This window comes from Lissotriton vulgaris, chromosome 11, assembly GCF_964263255.1.
Source record: "Lissotriton vulgaris chromosome 11, aLisVul1.2, whole genome shotgun sequence".
Lineage (NCBI taxonomy): Eukaryota > Metazoa > Chordata > Amphibia > Caudata > Salamandridae > Lissotriton > Lissotriton vulgaris.
This window is the reverse complement of record NC_141699.1, coordinates 279,083,905-279,107,054: the sequence shown is the minus strand read 5'-3', so window position 1 is coordinate 279,107,054 and position 23,150 is coordinate 279,083,905. Positions and strand designations below refer to the sequence as shown.

Below are 23,150 nucleotides of genomic sequence, written 5' to 3'. Positions count from 1 at the left end.
GCAAGGGGGTTGGAACCAGCAGCTGTTTTACATGTATGACCTCTGCTATAAAAGAAAAGATCTTTTAGATTGGTCAATTAATAAAGGTTGTCACATGCGATGCCAATGGCCTACTGATTGGGCGTTAATATAGTTTAATTGTGAATTTGCTGTCCTCACTTAGAAGGAGGTGATTTTTTTTCAGGAGACTCATTTTCAGTCTAATAATCTCAAAATGATGATCCCTAAAAGACGTTCTCACTCTTTTATTCATCATCAGGGTCTGCAGTAAGGGGGTAGTAATTTATTCTCATTTAGTATCAACTGGCATGTTGTAGATGTCAAGAGAGATCATCAGAGTAGATTGATATGGATTAAGGTATTAGTAGAGCCGCCCAGTTTCAATTTTATTAATTATTATGGTCCAATCGATGATAAGCTAGAGCTCCTTAAACAACTCTTTGAGCTTCCCATGGGCACAGTAGGACCTCTAATTTTTGGGGGCGATTTTAATTTATACAAAACGTTTAAAAGGACACTTCCAGTAGAACAGAAAGACAGCTTAAGCCCCAAACTGCAGATTATTAGTATGCCTAAATCAGGATTATGCACTAGTGGATACCTGGCATTTAGATCCTCCTGTTCTTTTTACAACTTACTTGTTTTTCATGTCAATTCAGTTCTGCATCATGAATAGACTTTTTGGGGGTTTCACAATCGATTAGTAGAGGCTAAATGGCTATGTGGGCTAACCCCCTAACGGTTCACTTAACTAATCACTCCATTTTCTCTTTGGAAGCTTAAATTAGATGCTCAGCCCAGGGTTGGGCGCATATGGCAATTTGACATAGTATTATTAGCTACCAAGACCTGGTTAGAGGAAACTAGAAGCTGTATAAATAAAACAAAGAATATTATTTTATGATAAAATATCTTAACATTTTTCATTTAAAAATAGGAGTAACTTAATTTTTTGGGGGAAAAATTACATTCCTTTAAATTATTTCTACACATAATGTTTTGCATTTTTAATAGGTAATAATTAAATACAAAGGTTTTACTTATGGCGGGCTTTAAAGGCCATTAAAGGCCCGCTCCAGCGTTAAAGGCCTGAGCCGATGGCGAGGGCTTTAACAAGGGAGCGGGCCTTTAATAGCCGGTAGAGCACGCTACGTAGGGATCTAAGGCTATTAGAACATTCCACCCCTAGAAAGCAGAACTTGGAAAAAAAAGGCCTCATGGAGCTCGAGGGGATTGAAATATCTTTGGGCTCTATGAGGGCTTTGTTCACAGCAACAGCTGTGAACAAACATTGGAATGTTGATGCTCTGGGCTTCTACCAGTCTTTTGAAACCCGGAGCACTCCATTGTTTTCAATGGAGCTCCCAACAGTCCAATGTTCTAATCGATCATAGCAGTGCAAATAAAACTGCTTCAGAAACAACATAAAAATAATGTATTTTAGTAACCCGGTCGCCTCATTATAAAAAAAAAACTTCAGCCAGTGAGTTGAGAGTGCACTGATCGCCACTCCCTCAGAGAGCTCAGCGTTCTATGACACTAACGTAAAAAGACTTTGATCAGGTAAGAGAGAGGGTCAAATAAGACTCTATGCAAGCTACTGAAGTAGGGGAAATGTAGTTACTGTTAAACATCATATTTCTTACAAGAATGGAGAATGCAGGCTTAGTCAGATAATCTTTTTTAACACCCCCTACCGAACGGCCTCAGAAATTCTGCAGTACCAAAATGCAGCTCTAAACCCATGTCATATTGATCGTGTGCCACACACCTCACTAATGTTTCTGCTCCCACGGACACCACGCGCCCCCCTAAGCAGTAGTTTGGAGTATGAGTGGTGACTGGCCTGTGTGATGGGTAACACTGACCCACCGATGAGCTACTCACCTTAGTTGAGGGTCAGTTAGCAGTTAAAAGGGCTTGCCTGGATGCAGTTTCTGCTTTTCGTAGGTCTGCAAAGATATCTGTCAAATCTCCTAAACATATCCCAATCTGTGAAAGAACGGAAAGCACAAAATATGAGATCAGACTGATTGTAAACAGATATGTCCACTCAAGGCATAGACTGAGCGAAAAGGACAGGTGATTGAGAGGGAAAATAAGTTACTTTAAGACAGAAGCACCAAATTGGTACTGTGTAACAGAAATAAAGAGGACGACTGGCTGCTGGAGTGCTGTAGGAAATGGCGATGAATGCTAATTATGGAAACTACACCAACAGTTTGCGAGAGAGCTTTCAGTGATGGTGCAGGGGTGCTGGAGCTTTATGGAATGGAGAAGGAGCGCTGGCTATGAGGAAGCGACAGGGCATGGTGCAGGAGTGCTGAGTTTGACTAAGTATAAGGAGTGGTGTAGTGGCATAGGGTACGATGGATATGTGTGGAATATTACAGGAGCATTGATAACGGGGAAATGGAGGATGCTGCAGTTTCTGACTGCAGAAAGTTGACAGAAATAGTGTAGAATTGTTGGCTGCGTGGAGCATTAGGGAAGTGTGTAAGATCCTTGACTGTGAAAAGCTGTGGATAGCTCTGCAGAAGCGCTGGCTATAATGAAACAATAAGGAACAGCAAAGGTGCACTGGCTGCAGGGGAGCCGTAGAAAAAGAAGCAGGTACACACAGTGTGACACCGGCTAAGCTGAGCTAAAGTGTATAATTGTGCTTCAACCTTGTCCAGTTGACCCTCTGTGTCTTCCATTGGGATGTTTGCCTGTAGATGCATCTGCTTGGTGAGGATCTGGAATAGATTGTAGGTAGCCATCTTGATCAGTCCAATCGTGAGCGTCTTCTGGGCTGCAGTGTTCTGTATATGAGTCCATTTCGACTCCTAAAGCAGATATTGGAAGAAAGTTGTCAACCCTCCATGTAAGATTGTTTACAATCCCCAAACCATTAACACATTTTCATTGATCTCTACAGGTCTTGCCAAAGTACAACCTTTTTCTCTCCACCAATCAGCAAATATTTGTTTAGCATGAATCCTGGCTCTTCAACGCAGGAGCTCAGGCCAGGATGTTAGCTCCAAAGGTAACTATTGGTGTATGCTAAAATTAACACTTACTTCAGGCCAATGACCATATAACAGTCCTTGCCAAATCATGAAATCTAAAATGGATGAATGCACCAGCTTGTCAGTTGAGCAAAACTCCTGGCCAATAATCAATGCCCTGGAATAATACATGATTCAGAAAAGGGGGTGGTGATGAACAGTGTCTGAATTAAGCAGACCACTCTTACCCAGTCCAAAGATCAGGGCTTGATCCATCACCGTTTTTTTAGCTCACTGCACCATCCCAGCTCAGAACTTGGCTATATGCAAATTAGTCTGACCCTGGCCCAGTGCATCATGGAAACAGGGCAGACCAAACTACCAAGCCAATTCTTATACTGGGAAGGAAACAAGCTTCCGGGGACCGGTTTCTGGCATTTCAGCCATCTTCAGCCCGGCTTCCTTGAATCCTGATGGTGCAATGAGCAAGGGACTCTCATCTGAGTATACCCTTCCACTCTTATGGTGGACAAAAATTATTCAGAAAAGGGGGTGGTGATGAACAGAGTGTCTGAATTAAGCAGACCACTCTTACCCAGTCCAAAGATCAGGGCTTGATCCATCACCGTTTTTTAGCTCACTGCACCATCCCAGCTCAGAACTTGGCTATATGCAAATTAGTCTGACCCTGGCCCAGTGCATCATGGGAACAGGGCAGACCAAACTACCAAGCCAATTCTTATACTGGGAAGGAAACAAGTTTCCGGGGACCGGTTTCTGGCATTTCAGCCGTCTTCGGCCCGGCTTGCTTGAATCCTGATGGTGCAATGAGCAAGGGACTCACATCTGAGTATACCCTTCCACGCTTATGGTGGACAAAAATGATTCAGAAAAGGGGGTGGTGATGAACAGAGTGTCTGAATTAAGCAGACCACTCTTACCCAGTCCAAAAATCAGGGCTTGATCCATCACCGTTTTTTAGCTCACTGCACCATCCCAGCTCAGAACTTGGCTATATGCAAATTAGTCTGACCCTGGCCCAGTGCATCATGGGAACAGGGCAGACCAAACTACCAAGCCAATTCTTATACTGGGAAGGAAACAAGCTTCCGGGGACCGGTTTCTGGCATTTCAGCCGTCTTCGGCCCGGCTTGCTTGAATCCTGATGGTGCAATGAGCAAGGGACTCACATCTGAGTATACCCTTCCACGCTTATGGTGGACAAAAATGATTCAGAAAAGGGGGTGGTGATGAACAGAGTGTCTGAATTAAGCAGACCACTCTTACCCAGTCCAAAGATCAGGGCTTGATCCATCACCGTTTTTTAGCTCACTGCACCATCCCAGCTCAGAACTTGGCTATATGCAAATTAGTCTGAGCGTGGCCAGTGCATCATGGGAACAGGGCAGACCAAACTACCAAGCCAATTCTTATACTGGGAAGGAAACAAGCTTCCGGGGACCGGTTTCTGGCATTTCAGCCGTCTTCGGCCCGGCTTGCTTGAATCCTGATGGTGCAATGAGCAAGGGACTCTCATCTGAGTATACCCTTCCACGCTTATGGTGGACAAAAATTATTCAGAAAAGGGGGTGGTGATGAACAGAGTGTCTGAATTAAGCAGACCACTCTTACCCAGTCCAAAGATCAGGGCTTGATCCATCACCGTTTTTTAGCTCACTACACCATCCCAGCTCAGAACTTGGCTATATGCAAATTAGTCTGACCCTGGCCCAGTGCATCATGGGAACAGGGCAGACCAAACTACCAAGCCAATTCTTATACTGGGAAGGAAACAAGCTTCCGGGGACCGGTTTCTGGCATTTCAGCCGTCTTCGGCCCGGCTTGCTTGAATCCTGATGGTGCAATGAGCAAGGGACTCACATCTGAGTATACCCTTCCACGCTTATGGTGGACAAAATTGATTCAGAAAAGGGGGTGGTGATGAACAGAGTGTCTGAATTAAGCAGACCACTCTTACCCAGTCCAAACATCAGGGCTTGATCCATCACCGTTTTTTAGCTCACTGCACCATCCCAGCTCAGAACTTGGCTATATGCAAATTAGTCTGACCCTAGCCCAGTGCATCATGGGAACAGGGCAGACCAAACTACCAAGCCAATTCTTATACTGGGAAGGAAGCAAGCTTCCGGGTACCGGTTTCTGGCATTTCAGCCGTCTTCGGCCCGGCTTGCTTGAATCCTGATGGTGCAATGAGCAAGGGACTCACATCTGAGTATACCCTTCCACGCTTATGGTGGACAAAAATGATTCAGAAAAGGGGGTGGTGATGAACAGAGTGTCTGAATTAAGCAGACCACTCTTACCCAGTCCAAAGATCAGGGCTTGATCCATCACCGTTTTTTAGCTCACTACACCATCCCAGCTCAGAACTTGGCTATATGCAAATTAGTCTGACCCTGGCCCAGTGCATCATGGGAACAGGGCAGACCAAACTACCAAGCCAATTCTTATACTGGGAAGGAAACAAGCTTCCGGGGACCGGTTTCTGGCATTTCAGCCGTCTTCGGCCCGGCTTGCTTGAATCCTGATGGTGCAATGAGCAAGGGACTCACATCTGAGTATACCCTTCCACGCTTATGGTGGACAAAATTGATTCAGAAAAGGGGGTGGTGATGAACAGAGTGTCTGAATTAAGCAGACCACTCTTACCCAGTCCAAACATCAGGGCTTGATCCATCACCGTTTTTTAGCTCACTGCACCATCCCAGCTCAGAACTTGGCTATATGCAAATTAGTCTGACCCTAGCCCAGTGCATCATGGGAACAGGGCAGACCAAACTACCAAGCCAATTCTTATACTGGGAAGGAAGCAAGCTTCCGGGTACCGGTTTCTGGCATTTCAGCCGTCTTCGGCCCGGCTTGCTTGAATCCTGATGGTGCAATGAGCAAGGGACTCACATCTGAGTATACCCTTCCACGCTTATGGTGGACAAAAATGATTCAGAAAAGGGGGTGGTGATGAACAGAGTGTCTGAATTAAGCAGACCACTCTAACCCAGTCCAAAGATCAGGGCTTGATCCATCACCGTTTTTTAGCTCACTGCACCATCCCAGCTCAGAACTTGGCTATATGCAAATTAGTCTGACCCTGGCCCAGTGCATCATGGGAACAGGGCAGACCAAACTACCAAGCCAATTCTTATACTGGGAAGGAAAAAAGCTTCCGGGGACCGGTTTCTGGCATTTCAGCCGTCTTCGGCCCGGCTTGCTTGAATCCTGATGGTGCAATGAGCAAGGGACTCACATCTGAGTATACCCTTCCAGGCTTATGGTGGACAAAAATGATTCAGAAAAGGGGGTGGTAATGAACAGAGTGTCTGAATTAAGCAGACTACTCTTACCCAGTCCAAAGATCTGGGCTTGATCCATCACCGTTTTTAGCTCACTGCACCATCCCAGCTCAGAACTTGGCTATATGCAAATTAGTCTGACCCTGGCCCAGTGCATCATGGGAACAGGGCAGACCAAACAACCAAGCTAATTCTTATACTGGGAAGGAAACAAGCTTCCGGGGACCGGTTTCTGGCATTTCAGCCGTCTTCGGCCCGGCTTGCTTGAATCCTGATGGTGCAATGAGCAAGGGACTCACATCTGAGTATACCCTTCCACGCTTATGGTGGACAAAAATGATTCAGAAAAGGGGGTGGTGATGAACAGAGTGTCTGAATTAAGCAGACCACTCTTACCCAGTCCAAAGATCAGGGCTTGATCCATCACCGTTTTTTAGCTCACTGCACCATCCCAGCTCAGAACTTGGCTATATGCAAATTAGTCTGACCCTGGCCCAGTGCATCATGGGAACAGGGCAGACCAAACTACCAAGCCAATTCTTATACTGGGAAGGAAACAAGCTTCCGGGGACCATTTTCTGGCATTTCAGCCGTCTTCGGCCCGGCTTGCTTGAATCCTGATGGTGCAATGAGCAAGGGACTCACATCTGAGTATACCTTTCCACGCTTATGGTGGACAAAAATGATTCAGAAAAGGGGGTGGTGATGAACAGACTGTCTGAATTAAGCAGACCACTCTTACCCAGTCCAAAGATCAGGGCTTGATCCATCACCGTTTTTTAGCTCACTGCACCTTCCCAGCTCAGAACTTGGCTATATGCAAATTAGTCTGACCCTGGCCCAGTGCATCTTGGGAACAGGGCAGACCAAACTACCAAGCCAATTCTTATACTGGGAAGGAAACAAGCTTCCGGGGACCGGTTTCTGGCATTTCAGCCGTATTCGGCCCGGCTTGCTTGAATCCTGATGGTGCAATGAGCAAGGGACTCATATCTGAGTATACCCTTCCACGCTTATGGTGGACAAAATTGATTCAGAAAAGGGGGTGGTGATGAACAGAGTGTCTGAATTAAGCAGACCACTCTTACCCAGTCCAAACATCAGGGCTTGATCCATCACCGTTTTTAAGCTCACTGCACCATCCCAGCTCAGAACTTGGCTATATGCAAATTAGTCTGACCCTAGCCCAGTGCATCATGGGAACAGGGCAGACCAAACTACCAAGCCAATTCTTATACTGGGAAGGAAACAAGCTTCCGGGTACCGGTTTCTGGCATTTCAGCCGTCTTCGGCCCGGCTTGCTTGAATCCTGATGGTGCAATGAGCAAGGGACTCACATCTGAGTATACCCTTCCACGCTTATGGTGGACAAAAATGATTCAGAAAAGGGGGTGGTGATGAACAGAGTGTCTGAATTAAGCAGACCACTCTTACCCAGTCCAAAGATCAGGGCTTGATCCATCACCGTTTTTTAGCTCACTGCACCATCCCAGCTCAGAACTTGGCTATATGCAAATTAGTCTGACCCTGGCCCAGTGCATCATGGGAACAGGGCAGACCAAACTACCAAGCCAATTCTTATACTGGGAAGGAAACAAGCTTCCGGGGACCGGTTTCTGGCATTTCAGCCGTCTTCGGCCCGGCTTGCTTGAATCCTGATGGTGCAATGAGCAAGAGACTCACATCTGAGTATACCCTTCCACGCTTATGGTGGACAAAAATGATTCAGAAAAGGGGGTGGTGATGAACAGAGTGTCTGAATTAAGCAGACTACTCTTACCCAGTCTAAAGATCAGGGCTTGATCCATCACCGTTTTTTAGCTCACTGTACCATCCCAGCTCAGAACTTGGCTATATGCAAATTAGTCTGACCCTGGCCCAGTGCATCATGGGAACAGGGCAGACCAAACTACCAAGCCAATTCTTATACTGGGAAGGAAACAAGCTTCCGGGGACCGGTTTCTGGCATTTCAGCCGTCTTCGGCCCGGCTTGCTTGAATCCTGATGGTGCAATGAGCAAGGGACTCACATCTGAGTATACCCTTCCACGCTTATGGTGGACAAAAATGATTCAGAAAAGGGGGTGGTGATGAACAGAGTGTCTGAATTAAGCAGACCACTCTTACCCAGTCCAAAGATCAGGGCTTGATCCATCACCGTTTTTTAGCTCACTGCACCATCCCAGCTCAGAACTTGGCTATATGCAAATTAGTCTGACCCTGGCCCAGTGCATCATGGGAACAGGGCAGACCAAACTACCAAGCCAATTCTTATACTGGGAAGGAAACAAGCTTCCGGGGACCGTTTTCTGGCATTTCAGCCGTCTTCGGCCCGGCTTGCTTGAATCTTGATGGTGCAATGAGCAAGGGGCTCACATCTGAGTATACCTTTCCACGCTTATGGTGGACAAAAATGATTCAGAAAAGGGGGTGGTGATGAACAGAGTGTCTGAATTAAGCAGACCACTCTTACCCAGTCCAAAGATCAGGGCTTGAACAATCACCGTTTTTTAGCTCACTGCACCATCCCAGCTCAGAACTTGGCTATATGCAAATTAGTCTGACCCTGGCCCAGTGCATCATGGGAACAGGGCAGACCAAACTACCAAGCCAATTCTTATACTGGGAAGGAAACAAGCTTCCGGGGACCGTTTTCTGGCATTTCAGCCGTCTTCGGCCCGGCTTGCTTGAATCCTGATGGTGCAATGAGCAAGGGGCTCACATCTGAGTATACCTTTCCACGCTTATGGTGGACAAAAATGATTCAGAAAAGGGGGTGGTGATGAACAGAGTGTCTGAATTAAGCAGACCACTCTTACCCAGTCCAAAGATCAGGGCTTGAACAATCACCGTTTTTTAGCTCACTGCACCATCCCAGCTCAGAACTTGGCTATATGCAAATTAGTCTGACCCTGGCCCAGTGCATCATGGGAACAGAGCAGACCAAACTACCAAGCCAATTCTTATACTGGGAAGGAAACAAGCTTCCGGGGACCGGTTTCTGGCATTTCAGCTGTCTTCGGCCCGGCTTGCTTGAATCCTGATGGTGCAATGAGCAAGGGACTCACATCTGAGTATACCCTTCCACGCTTATGGTGGACAAAAATGATTCAGAAAAGGGGGTGGTGATGAACAGACTGTCTGAATTAAGCAGACCACTCTTACCCAGTCCAAAGATCAGGGCTTGATCCATCACGGTTTTTTAGCTCACTGCACCATCCCAGCTCAGAACTTGGCTATATGCAAATTAGTCTAACCCTGGCCCAGTGCATCATGGGAACAGGGCAGACCAAACTACCAAGCCAATTCTTATACTGGGAAGGAAACAAGCTTCCGGGGACCGGTTTCTGGCATTTCAGCCGTCTTCGGCCCGGAAGCTTGTCTCCTTTCTGGTGAAGAATTGGCTTGGTAGTTTAGTCTGCCCTGTTCCCATGATGCACTGGGCCAGGGACAGACTGATTTGCATATAGCCAGGTTCTGAGCTGGGATGGTGCAGTGAGCTAAATAACGGTGATGGATAAAGCCCTGATCTTAGGACTGGGTAAGAGTGGTCTGCTTAATTCAGACACTCTGTTCATCACCACCCCCTTTTCTGAATCATTTTTGGCCACTATAGGTGTGGCAGGGTATACTCAGACATGAGTCCCTTTCTCACTGCACCATCAGGATTCAAGCAAGCCGGGCTGACGACGGCTGAAATGCCAGAAACCGGTCCCCGGAAGCTTGTCTCCTTTCTGGTGAAGAATTGGCTTGGTAGTTTAGTCTGCCCTGTTCCCATGATGCACTGGGCCAGGGACAGACTGATTTGCATATATCCAGGTTCTGAGCTGGGATGGTGCAGTGAGCTCAATAACGGTGATGGAACAAAGCCCTGATCTTAGGACTGGGTAAGAGTGGTCTGCTTAATTCAGACAATCTGTTCATCACCACCCCCTTTTCTGAATCGTTTTTGGCCATTATAGGTGTGGCAGGGTATACTCAGACATGAGTCCCTTGCTCACTGCACCATCAGGATTCAAGCAAGATGGGCCGACGACAGCTGAAATGCCAGAAACCGGTCCCCGGAAGCTTGTCTCCTTTCTTGTGAAGAATTGGCTTGGTAGTTTAGTCTGCCCTGTTTCCATGATGCACTGGGCCAGGGACAGACTGATATGTATATATAGCCAGGTTCTGAGCTGGGATGGTGCAGTGAGCTAAATAACGGTGATGGATCAAGCCCTGATCTTAGGACTGGGTAAGAGTGGTCTGCTTAATTCAGACACTCTGTTCATCACCACCCCCTTTTCTGAATTGTTTTTGGCCACTAAAGGTGTGGCAGGGTATACTCAGACATGAGTCCCTTGCTCACTGCACCATCAGGATTCAAGCAAGCCGGGCCGACGACGGCTGAAATGCCAGAAACCGGTCCCCGGAAGCTTGAATCCTTTCTGGTGAAGAATTGGCTTGGTAGTTTAGTCTGCCCTGTTCCCATGATGCACTGGGCCAGGGACAGACTGATTTGCATATAGCCAGGTTCTGAGCTGGGATGGTGCAGTGAGCTAAATAACGGTGATGGATCAAGCCCTGATCTTAGGACTGGGTAAGAGTGGTCTGCTTAATTCAGACACTCTGTTCATCACCACCCCCTTTTCTGAATCGTTTTTGGCCACTATAGGTGTGGCAGGGTATACTCAGACATGAGTCCCTTGCTCACTGCACCATCAGGATTCAAGCAAGCCGGGCCGACGACGGCTGAAATGCCAGAAACCGGTCCCCGGAAGCTTGTCTCCTTTCTGGTGAAGAATTGGCTTGGTAGTTTAGTCTGCCCTGTTCCCATGATGCACTGGGCCAGGAACAGACTGATTTGCATATAGCCAGGTTCTGAGCTGGGATGGTGCAGTGAGCTAAATAATGGTGATGGATCAAGCCCTGATCTTAGGACTGGGTAAGAGTGATCTGCTTAATTCAGACACTCTGTTCATCACCACCCCCTTTTCTGAATCGTTTTTGGCCACTATAGGTGTGGCAGTGTTGGACCTGCGATGGGCAAGCCCAGCACAAAGGGGGTAGCTTGGCTCAAGTGTCAAGGCAAGTGAAGGCTATCGTGTTAAGCCGGCTTCGACCCAATAATATCTCCTTGAACAACCACCAAAAAGAAGGACACCACACCACTGTTGTAGAAAAATACGATTCCTTTATGTAAATATTCTCAGTTGTGAATGGGGATCAATTAGGAAAGCACAATCATTTTTCTTTTGGGTCACAATTTGCTGGGTTTCGATTTTGGAATAGATTCAATAAATAAGCTTAGGAGTACAGTTCATCAATAAATAGATTAAATATCAGGAATAAATATTGTCAGTAAATAGAATAAATATCGGGAATAAATATCTTCAATAAATAGCATAAATATCACTGTCTGTGTAATAGAATAAACACTGGTTCAGTTCAAGAACATCTACAGATTCATTCTGGTATCGCTGCCACCAATTAAATACTTCAGGAACACTACATTTGCAAATACATTTCAGGTTGGAAAGATTACTCTTACAGTTTATGACGATTTCACCATTAGCGTACACAGGCTTCTCTGGGCTTAACAGGGAGTGCTGGGACTCTTTAAGAATCACACAGGGGTTATGCGCGTATATCTGAAAGGCAAGGAAAGACAGTGAACACTTCATTTACACACGCCTGCCCCCGGGTTGAGATCTCTGTTTGCCGGTGGGGTCTAAGCGCGCCTAGGGGTTTCTATCCCCGCTAGCACTCAGGCAGCACCAGTTCCAAGTCTTTAGACTGCCGAACGGGGCTGCCGAAGAGGTCACACAATCTACGCGCTCAGTCAAATGAATGCCGGTTCACAGTTCCTTTATAACAGCGCTTCCCACATGAAGAAACGGGCCCACCTCACATCGGCTGCAATCGACAAGCGATTCAGTCGGGTTCAGCACTTCTCTCGCCAGCGACGGGTTCTCAGGGGCTCCACGGACCTCCCTCCGACTTCCTCAAACAGGGATGGTTCCCGCCCACAGCTACAGCCGCCGATCCACTGGAGAGGGGCAGAGACAGTAGTCTCGCCCAACGAAGGCCGGCCTTTCCCCGCCCCGTCGCACCACCTCACCTCAGTCTGCGCAGGAAGCACTCTACGCCGGTGGAGCTCGGAGACGTCCGAGCTCCTCGCTGGAGGCGCCTGTCACACAAGGGGCACAGAAGACGCTCGTGGTCGCGGCGAACTTGCTCTCGCCTCGCAACCGGAGTCAGTCGTAATTCGCCACCGGAGGGGGGGGGGGGGGGGGGGGGTGGGGCGGGGAGGCAAACGAAAAAAATCGGCCACAGTCTCTTGGGGGTGACGAGGCACTCGCTGGGCAGGCGCTGTAGGCGCGAGGTCACCGCACACACAGCTGACTGGAACGGCAGTCAGGATCCACGCCAGTGACTCTTGCTTGCTCTACTGCCACACTACCAGCCGCCTCAGGGGTCAACAGGGCAGGTGTCAATCTGGTGTCAAGTCTGGAATCTCCTTCTTCACCTAGATCTGGAACATCATTATCCTATCTAGTCTTTTGGTCATCTAAAATGGCAGCCAGGGACTGGACCTTATATAGCCAGTGCCCTGAGATGCTGGCTCGTGCCAGTAGGTTCTAGAACCTTCTTTGGGTTAGACCAATGACATGGCACTACAGGGGTATTTGGGTCTCTAACAGCCACCATACTGGGGTTCTAGAGCAGCCATTTTGTGTACCTGAGGGAAATAAAGTAATTCCTGTCAGGAATGCGCACCAAGTAAAAGGGCGCCAAAACCTTGAAAGGTCAGGGTTCATGGAGGCTCCACAGGGAGTCACTCTCATGAGGAAAATGGATGGCCACCATTTTGAGGTCATTCATACAGGTTGCCAATCCCAGTCTATAATGTCACAGGTTTCGCCAGGTGTCTTGTGAATAGGTGCCAAAAACCTTGTGAACAACCGGGCGTCAAGGAACATCTAGCCCCATTGAAACAGCACACAAAAAGGTCCTGGTAGACAAAGAAAAGCGACAAATTTTGGGAGGTACAGGGGAACAAAAGAAATCATAGTGGTGAGGGGACTCTCAGAAGCAGACGGGTCCAACAGGCAGGGTATACTCAGACATGAGTCCCTTGCTCACTGCACCATCAGGATTCAAGCAAGCCGGGCCGACAACGGCTGAAATGCCAGAAACCGGTCCCCGGAAGCTTGTCTCCTTTCTAGTGAAGAATTGGCTTGGTAGTTTAGGCTGCCCTGTTCCCATGATGCACTGGGCCAGGGACAGACTGATTTGCATATAGCCAGGTTCTGAGCTGGGATGGTGCAGTGAGCTAAATAACGGTGATGGATCAAGCCCTGATCTTAGTACTGGGTAAGAGTGGTCTGCTTAATTCAGACACTCTGTTCATCACCACCCCCATTTCTGAATCGTTTTTGGCCACTATAGGTGTGGCAGGGTATACTCAGACATGAGTCCCTTGCTCACTGCACCATCAGGATTCAAGCAAGCCGGGCCGACGACGGCTGAAATGCCAGAAACCGGTCCCCGGAAGCTTGTCTCCTTTCTGGTGAAGAATTGGCTTGGTAGTTTAGTCTGCCCTGTTCCCATGATGCACTGGGCCAGGGACAGACTGATTTGCATATAGCCAGGTTCTGAGCTTGGATGGTGCAGTGAGCTAAATAACGGTGATGGATCAAGCCCTGATCTTAGGACTGGGTAAGAGTGGTCTGCTTAATTCAGACACTCTGTTCAGCACCACCCCCTTTTCTGAATCATTTTTGGCCACTATAGGTGTGGCAGGGTATACTCAGACATGAGTCCCTTGCTCACTGCACCATCAGGATTCAAGCAAGCCGGGCCGACGACAGCTGAAATGCCAGAAACCGGTCCCCGGAAGCTTGTCTCCTTTCTGGTGAAGAATTGGCTTGGTAGTTTAGTCTGCCCTGTTCCCATGATGCACTGGGCCAGGGACAGACTGATTTGCATATAGCCAGGTTCTGAGCTGGGATGGTGCAGTGAGCAAAATAACGGTGATGGATCAAGCCCTGATCTTAGGACTGGGTAAGAGTGGTCTGCTTAATTCAGACACTCTGTTCATCACCACCCCCTTTTCTGAACTGGAATAATGCATGGCAAAGTAATCTGTTAGAGTTAGACTGTATCTGTGGGTCTGGTGTATTATCGGAATCTGTACCAGTGGAGTTGACTGTATAGAGTGGGGAAAGGGACAATCCCACTGCTATATGGACCTTTTAGCATTCCTGATCTTCCTGAATGTGATCAAAAGAACTGTTTCATTTGAAGCTGGTTCTGTATAACAGAGGCATTTCTACCTCTAGATACCACAAGACATGGGTAACCACCTTATGCTTCTTGGGTTGAGGGACAAAGGGAGCTACTTTGTGGAGAAACTTGCAGCACATCACCAATAAAAGTTTCCTCTTTTCCATGTGACTTCTGTCTTGTGCATTCATAGCCATGAATACTGCTTTAGTTTGAGACCATTAGCCAGGATGATAAAGATAGGAATAAGCTTCATTATGTTTGCATGGTCACTACTGTTTATTTACATGATAATTCAGTTAGTCCTCGCCAGGCCCACCACTGCAGTTTAATTAACAATCCTGATTATTATGACCTAAAGAAAATATTCAAGGTGTTGCTATATGCTGGTGTGAGTGGAGGCCTGAAAAATGTATCAAAAAGCATGAGTTGATTACATTTCCGGTGTGATATGGGAAAGTGTTACACCGATGTTCGGTTGAGTGACCCTGAGCGCTGGTCACTTTATCATTTTTGCTAAAAAACCAAAATTAGCACGTTAATCTTTTTTTTGTTTGAATCTTTTAAATTAAGACTTGACGTTTTATATTTTACAATACAACAACAATGCCTTCAACAATCAGTGCAAAATAGCTCGTAACAAGCAATGACAGAGTCTAAACAAGACCTCAAAGTAAACATGGACAAAGGCAGATCACCGTCGATCGAGAACCTCTTAACAACTATTTCTGTTAAAAAGTCAGGCTTTGCTACTCTCTTACACTAGCATTTTAATTAAACCAATCTGGTTTAACATTCAATGAAAAGGTTGTTGAAAAGCTGTATTTTTCAGTGAAATCCCTCCTTCATTTTCAATAATTTGTTGAGTGTTTTTACTATCAAATATTGTTTTGTACATACCTTGAAACCCAGCCCTAAATACAAACCCTGCCATAACCTTTGATCCTTGTGCAAACCCTAACCCTAGTCTAAACCAATCCCTGTTCCTAAACCTTATCTTGGCCATAAGCCTTCTCATGCTTCATTGTTATTCAACACTAACCGCTAATGAAACTAAGTGAACCTTGACAAAAAGCTAACCTTGACACCTAACTTACTTTAACACTAATCTTTACTCTGGCTCTCCTCTCTGACAGTGTCTCTAACCCTAACCTTACTCTAGAACTGGACCCAACGTGCTCAGGCACCAGACCTTCCCCCTAATCCCAATGTTGACCTCATATTTCACTTTATTATCTCAAATTTCAGTTGAATGCATGTCTCCGATTTGTATATCTCTGAATGTGTGTTTTCACTGAAATGTTCTGGGGTGAAATTAAGGGGTTCCATTCATAAATCCCTCCGAAGTGGCTTGGTCGGGGTGCTGCGTAGGATTGTATGCTCAAAAACCTATTCTCTGTTGCTTCCTATTTGATGGTGTGTTTTGTTGTATGATTAAATTAGGATACCTACCTAGGATGCTGGATAAACACCCAAAGGAGCCACACTAAGAAAAGCACGTGTAGTGAGTTCTTCCTTTACAATGCCCCTGTGTAAAATACTGTTGCTGAAAGATTCTCAGTGGCACAGTAATGTGACTATGGAAATTAATGGTTCAGCTGCCTAGTTGTATGTTCATCTAGGAGACAGCATACAATCCAGAAACTGGCACCACTTACCACAAATTCAGAGGAACCCAGGAGGAAATTCAGAACAAATATAAGAGAAATAGGCCATAGCCCTGGCTAGGTAGGCACTCCAGCCCATGCCTTATCATGCACAGGGGGATCATCACGTGTCAGATTTGGAGATATTGCTTCAACAAGAGTGGAATTTCCTCTGATTTCCATGTTGTGAGCAGGGACATTGCTTCCAGAAAAAGTGTGAGGATGCAAACATCCTCCCATCTCAGAGCATTATAGACATTACTATATTATGAGTTAGCATTGGGCATAACCATAGGTAGGATACTCCCATTGTGTCAAGGCAGTTTAAAAGTTGGGTTTTCCTGAATCCCACTCAGCAGCGCATGGATGTTGTATGACCACCATTGCTGCCATGCTCACTGTCAGAAGAGGCAGAAGAACCTACCAGAAAGAAGACATCTATAAATAATCTATCATTTGGGATAAGGGGACTTTGTGTAGTGTGTCATCATTGCAAATGATTTGGCAGGAGGGAAAAAAGAAAACCCTTTGGATCCTGTGTACTCCACATACTTGTTGGCAGGCAGGCTCTGCTGCATCTTGTTATGTGCTTGCCTTGCAGGAAGAATGATTTCCAGGGGACACAATACATGTGTGGACTAGAAACGCGGTAACCAAGTGGCTTCAGTGCCATCTCTAAGTCACAGAAGTAAAAGCTCTGTGAGACCCAGCTTATGTTACCTAGTTTCGGGGGCAGACCAGATACACTTTACTATTTCCTAAGACACACAAATTGGAACTGGGCAATAATTAATTGAAAAATATTTACTGAGTTGTTCTGCTTTACGGGAACTGAGCTCTGTACAGCAACTGAAGACAGTAAGTATAATAATGAGGTATTCAAAGAGGACATTTGCACAAGATTGTAAACATTCTCGGGGGAAAAGTGGATTGCAAACAGTTTCAACACAGGACCTTATTTATGAGCCCGTGCGTCAAATTTACGCCACCATTGCGACACTTTTTGTGACGCTGAGGCAGCGTGAATAATACAAACACAAGGAGATGATGGACGGAGCACGGAAACTTTTCAGACACTCACGCCCAGCCACAGATCTGGGCTAGTAATTAATGCGCCATGTTGCGCCATATTTACAAAGTGACGCATCTAGACAGATGCATCACTTCGTAAACCCCTGCACTACATTATACATGCGTCAGGTATAATGTATGCAGGGTGGGCATTCCCCCGCAAGAGAGGGTCGTAGGAGTGGCGCAGTGAAATGTATGAGAAAGTATTGCATTGCTGCTTTGTCGCAGCGATGCAACACTTCTAATGAATAAGGCTCCAAATATTTAAGTGGACTGTTGATGTACTATGTTTTTTTCCACTTTATTGACTCCTAACAGAACTTTGAAAAGTGCATTCCTCGGTTAACGGCTACTAGAGGACCTCCCACTGGTGAATAAGATGCATACTTTCAAAGTTGCATGCTGAGGTATTTATATATATTTAGATCGAGTGGAGACCTCTATAGTTATTTGACGAGACCCACAAAGTTAATGCTTTCATATATGTCTATTCTAGCATTGAAACTGTGTTAAGGTGATATGAATGAAGAAATGTGGTTGCCTCAACCAGAAGTAGATGGCTTTCTGGGGATGTGACATCTAGACCTTTAGCACAACCTGTGGTTGAGTGTAAGGAGAGTAACTAGAGGTAGGACCCGGGGATCATCCAGAGGTCATCATCTCCTTTAAGGTATTTTTTCCAGACCACATGAAGGAGGGAGCAAATTGATTATGGGAAGCTAAAAATGATAACCAAGCATGCATTTGTAAAGGACAAATAAATGGTGCTGTATGTGCTGGATGCGGTTCACTAAGAGTAAACAGTGGACCTTCTGAAATGGAGGCAATCAGAGCCATAACCAGGCCTACCCAGAAAGAAGGAGACCTCAAGATCTTTCATACAGAGGGACTCCAAATGTACGCAGGGAAAATGGAAGAGCATTTCAAGATTTAGAACTACAACAGAAGAAACTCCAAATATTGAACATTTACAAAGCAAAATTCTCCAGTCACTTTTGATTTCATCTTTTTAACCGGTGAGGGAATGTACGTTTGTTTCGGAGATTTTTAAATAAATACATTAATTTGTAAGCAGCACTTGAGGTTTCTGGATACATTTCCCAAGTACATGTTCTTTAAATAATCTAGCCTCGAGTTAGCAATAGATTCAACCCATACTAGCTCAAAGCAGAGTACAAAATGTGGATGATTTTCCTCACAGTGAATATATATTAGAACATAGAACATATTACTACTAGACACATAGTTCACCTGTGATGCTACGGACAGATACAATCTAAAAATACTTATAGATTTTTTTATTTAAGGATTGTTTGTCTTGTCTCTAAATCTTAGCACAAACCAATCTCTTTAGGCAGGCATTATTCAATGCAAGGTTTGTTGGCGAATATGAGTACCTAGCGTGAGTTCTGGTCCACCTGGTTTTAGTCATTAGGCAGGTTTATGCATACATTATCCTATTAGTTTGGTGCCCCAAATTAAATCGATTCACATTGATCAGTTCAAATCGGGTTTTCTGAAATAGATGCCAACTTAAACAGTCTTATATTAGCAGCTTTTGCAGATTATGAGAACAAAAGAATCTATGTTTTACTATCATTTCTTCTTATGATTTAGCTAGGTGGGGACCAATATGGTACCTAAAAGGGGCTGTATAAAATTAATTTCTGATAGGGGCACTGGAAAACTCCAGAATAAGGAAAGTTCAGTATATACAGTCTACAGTCTTCCTTCATACGACAGGCTGAGCATGTAAAATCTCCTGGGTCTACAGCGGGGCAAAGAAGATGTGCAGAAGAGAAGCTGTTCTACAACCCAGAGCTCTGCTTGTGGAAAGCGTAAGTCTTATTGTGGTACTCTACTCATAAACTCTAAGGGACACTGCTAAAGCGGTTTCCGAAGTATGCATGGCTAAATCCCCCTGTTTGTGATCACGAGAGTCTTATACCCTTAAAATTAGGAGTGCTGCTTCAAAAATTGGAGACGTGAGTTGATAAAGCCAAGAAATACCTTGTACAAGTGCGATATGGGTGCTAGGTATTTGCATCAAGGGAGCTATTTTTGGTAGCTGTTGTTTGTAGTGCAAATAGTAAACTCTGACTGGGAGCCACAGTGATTGGCATAATCCTTCAAAGAGCCCTTCACTCCTTAGAAAGAATGCCATACAAGAAAGTAAATCCGCATTGACTATCGCTGTTTGGTGTTGCCTTGACATACCAGTTGAATCAGGTTGCCGCGTGCGGTCTCCAGCTCAGTCTGCAGCTGTGCTAGTTCATTGTTATCCTGCAGGATCTCACTGCGCTTCTCCTCCATGTATTTAAACAGCGTGGCCCGCTCATGCTCCATGGCCTCCTGGCTTACAATCTCGCGCCGCAACAGGTTGGCCTGAGTGGCAGCCAGGGTGTTAAACCGGTCAATCATTTCCCGTACCTCCTGGAACTGAAAGAGTCATAATATTACAGACTGCCTTGCCTGGGCATGATATGGGCAGTGAGTAGGTATTCATCTAACCTCCCACGCCACACTCACATCACACCACACCTGAAAGAGCACCACTGGCACCCCATTCACAAATGAGAACAATTTAAACTCCTCACCCACAATTTCAAGGTACTACATAACACTGGCCCAGCATACCTCAACAATCTCATCTGCTTTCACAAAGCTTCCAAACTCGACTCCTACTTGCACAAATCCCACATATACAAAAAAACATATTTGGTGGTCGAGCCGTCTCCTACATCACTCCTAAAGCATGAAACAACCTGCTGCTACACATAAGAGCCCCCTTCTCACTTCTTGAGTTCCGCAAGAAGCTGAAGACCTGGCTTTCCAAGAAGTTCCACCAGGCCCCATGTGTGGCAGTATTCACACCTGCCCTGTGCCAGGATACCCTCCCCGGTGATAGTTCGCTCTAAATATAAACATAGCATAACATGCAGAAATACTTCAAAATACCTTAAGCAGTCATAAAGTGAAGCTAAAGGAGTGCACAGAAAGAGGATAAAGGTTTTGATGGTGGTGGGGCTGAAGAGAGGGACCAAATGCATGTTGGCAACATAAGGGACAAAAGGTCTAGAACAGACGGCATGAGGTGGGATGGAAGAAGTTGGGATCTATAGACCTTAGTTTGGAAGAGGGACCTGGACAGCAGCTGCATGGATGGAAATGGTAGACCAGATGGACGCCAATGACAGAGAACTTTGGTGGAAGGTAGGCCAAACGTTTAGAGTATGGCAAAGAGCACACTGGCGGGGTAAATTTAACTAATGGTCAATGGTGAAATGTTTCATGGGAGGTCAAAGTACAGGAGGTCACCAAGGGTGATCAAGGTATTGGTTTTCCCAGGCTGGATAAGAAGAATGGACATGATGAGGCTATGGATAAGAAATGTCAAATTAATGGCCAGAACATAACTAGTTCGCAACGTCAACATGCTACACGTTCGTGGAGAATTTGAAAGAAATTTGAAGATTTTGTTATGGGATGAAAGCTTATGTACCTATTATATGCAAAAAGTCATTGTTGATGCGTTAATGTATTTTCTGGTCATTGCATCTTGAGATTTATGCTTATTTGTATTAGTAACCTATTGTATGTTTCAGAGGAAGGGAGGTGTTTTATATCTATGCCATCAAGTAGGCTTGTGAGTTTAGGGGGTACTAGAATGGAATGCGGGAGGGGGCTAGGAGCCTGGGGAGTGAAGACTACAGACCTAGAATTCGTAGGATGCTTGCGGCTTACCTCCTCCTCTTTTGTATACTGCTTATTTAATAAACTTCAGATGTCGTACCCTGTTGGTGTCTGTATGCCTGTTTCTTTCCACATTCGCATCATGTCCTTTCTTGGCATTTAGACCTTCTCTATGCCTACAATACAATAGTCAGAAAGCAGTGTATTTGCCTGTCATATCTTGTGCAAAGTCCCTGCCCCAGGATGGCAAGTACCTACCACTGAACGGGCAAGTAGCTTTGCAAAGAATTAGGACCATTGTATGCTCAGGACCACTGCCAGAGGAACCAACTGCAAAGAAGGGGTAGAGATGAAAGAGAAATGGAGGCAGATTGCCTCAGAGATGAGTGCAAGTAAATGAGACAAAGGGGCGAAAAGGACAATGCAAAAAACACAGTTGATGGACAGAATGCAGAACAATGGCTTACATTCACCCCAGTACAGAGATCTGGGCCTAAATCCATAGTTTTTTTGCACTCCACACCACCCTAGGTCAGACACTGGCTATATGCAAATCAGCCTTGACCCTGTGCCTCATGCAAAAAGGACAATGGTCAGCGATAGACATGGGGTACAGATTAGAGGGGCGGGCCATGAGACAATAAGGGGATAGGATGAAGTAAATTAAGGATGGGAGAATGGCCGATATTAGCTTAAAAGAGGAGAGGGCAAGGCTGAGGTAGATAACTCAGCAGCGAACAAGAATGTGCAGTGCTGAGAAAGATGGAATGAAAGATTGAGCATGAGTCAGAGGAGGATGCAGTAACATAAAGGTAGTGATGGAGACATAGACAGTGAGGAAAGTGGCCACATTTGGTAGAGACAAGACAGAGAGAATGAGGCACTGAATGGAGAAGCTTCATGAATCATAGGATGCATCAGGTGTCAGAGAGAAGGCAACGAGACAGAGATCAATGAGGAATTTACCATGGGGGACGGGTGAGGCAAGGATGGACAATGGGCAGTGTCACAATATAATACTACCACCAAGGATGGATGTTTAGTTAGTCCTATATGGTTGGTCTGTCTGGTCAAAGACCCATTAATCTCTCATGAGGCTAGACTGATGTTGGACTGCCTGCCAGGGTACTTCAGAAAGTGTTGGATTAGCTCTGTCCACCATCTATACTCTCATGCAAGGCTATGTCAATGGAATCCCCAGATCTAGACAGTTTCAATGTGAGGCACTCCTTTGTTCCAGGACTCCAGTGGATGAACTCAAAGTAGAAAGTCCTCTTAGGTCTATACCCAACGCCCTCCTAAATGGACTATGCAGAGTTCACAAACTGTCTCCTACAGCTTGGCCACTCTTCCTAATTGTAGAGAATTCTGGCCTGTCACCTCTTAGAGAAAAGGTCAGGGCGTGGCCAGGGCCGGCTCCTCACTTAGTGAGGAAATTGTCCAGTTGGGTGATTTAAGCCTCAAAATTATTCATCAACAACAGCTGGAATTTAAGATGGATGCTCATGAGACTAATACATTTAGATCTGGATGCGCTCTTTAGAAAAGCGGCTGCTACAACCTGGGCTTCCTGTCCTGCTAATTCATATTTCTGGGGAGATACTGCATCCATACTTCAACCTCATAATTCTTAAATTTGACTGCGTACCGTTGCTATACTTCAAGAATACAGGGATATGATATGATATAAGATCAGATGGCCTTCCAAGAGTAACTCTAAGTCACACACCATTTACTGAGTGCAACTGATGTAACCCCTCACGTTTTCAACAATATTATCTAATGCTATAACTCTCCATTCAGCAGATCAGGAACTGGTAACTTTACCTTCACTCAACAGACATTACAAAGATAGCGAGGCCCTCTCTGTGCTTGCCTCTTCTTTAGTTAATTGTAATTGATCTCTAACCACCTGAAAGTGATGAAACATCTTTAGATCTGAATGTCATTTCCCCTTTTACACCATTTTTTGGTAAATGCTGGTAGTTCTTGGCAGGTGTCCTGTCACATGGGGGTATGCATGTGCTCTATAAGTCCACCTAACCGAATCCCTCCAAAGTGCAACAAGCATTTGCAATGCAATAGGTCTTGCATTTGTTTAAGTTAGAGTTGTTGGTGTTTAAAATGACAATGTTTTTTACTATTATTTTTTTTTATTTGTAGATGAGTAAT

The 23,150-nt window shown here is 45.6% G+C and overlaps 1 protein-coding gene across 1 annotated transcript in view; it reads right to left on the bottom strand.

The window, feature by feature from the left end:
* Window positions 1-23,150, bottom strand: part of CFAP73 (cilia and flagella associated protein 73) — a 144,486-nt gene that overhangs the window by 20,661 nt on the left and 100,675 nt on the right. The window contains exons 5-7 of the mRNA XM_086943243.1: window positions 19,503-19,724; window positions 2,670-2,828; window positions 1,888-1,992 (exon numbers count right to left, since the gene is read on the bottom strand). Of these exons, the coding sequence (XP_086799369.1) occupies window positions 1,900-1,992; window positions 2,670-2,828; window positions 19,503-19,724 (474 nt within the window). The 3' untranslated portion in view covers window positions 1,888-1,899. The remainder of the gene's footprint in view (window positions 1-1,887; window positions 1,993-2,669; window positions 2,829-19,502; window positions 19,725-23,150) is intronic.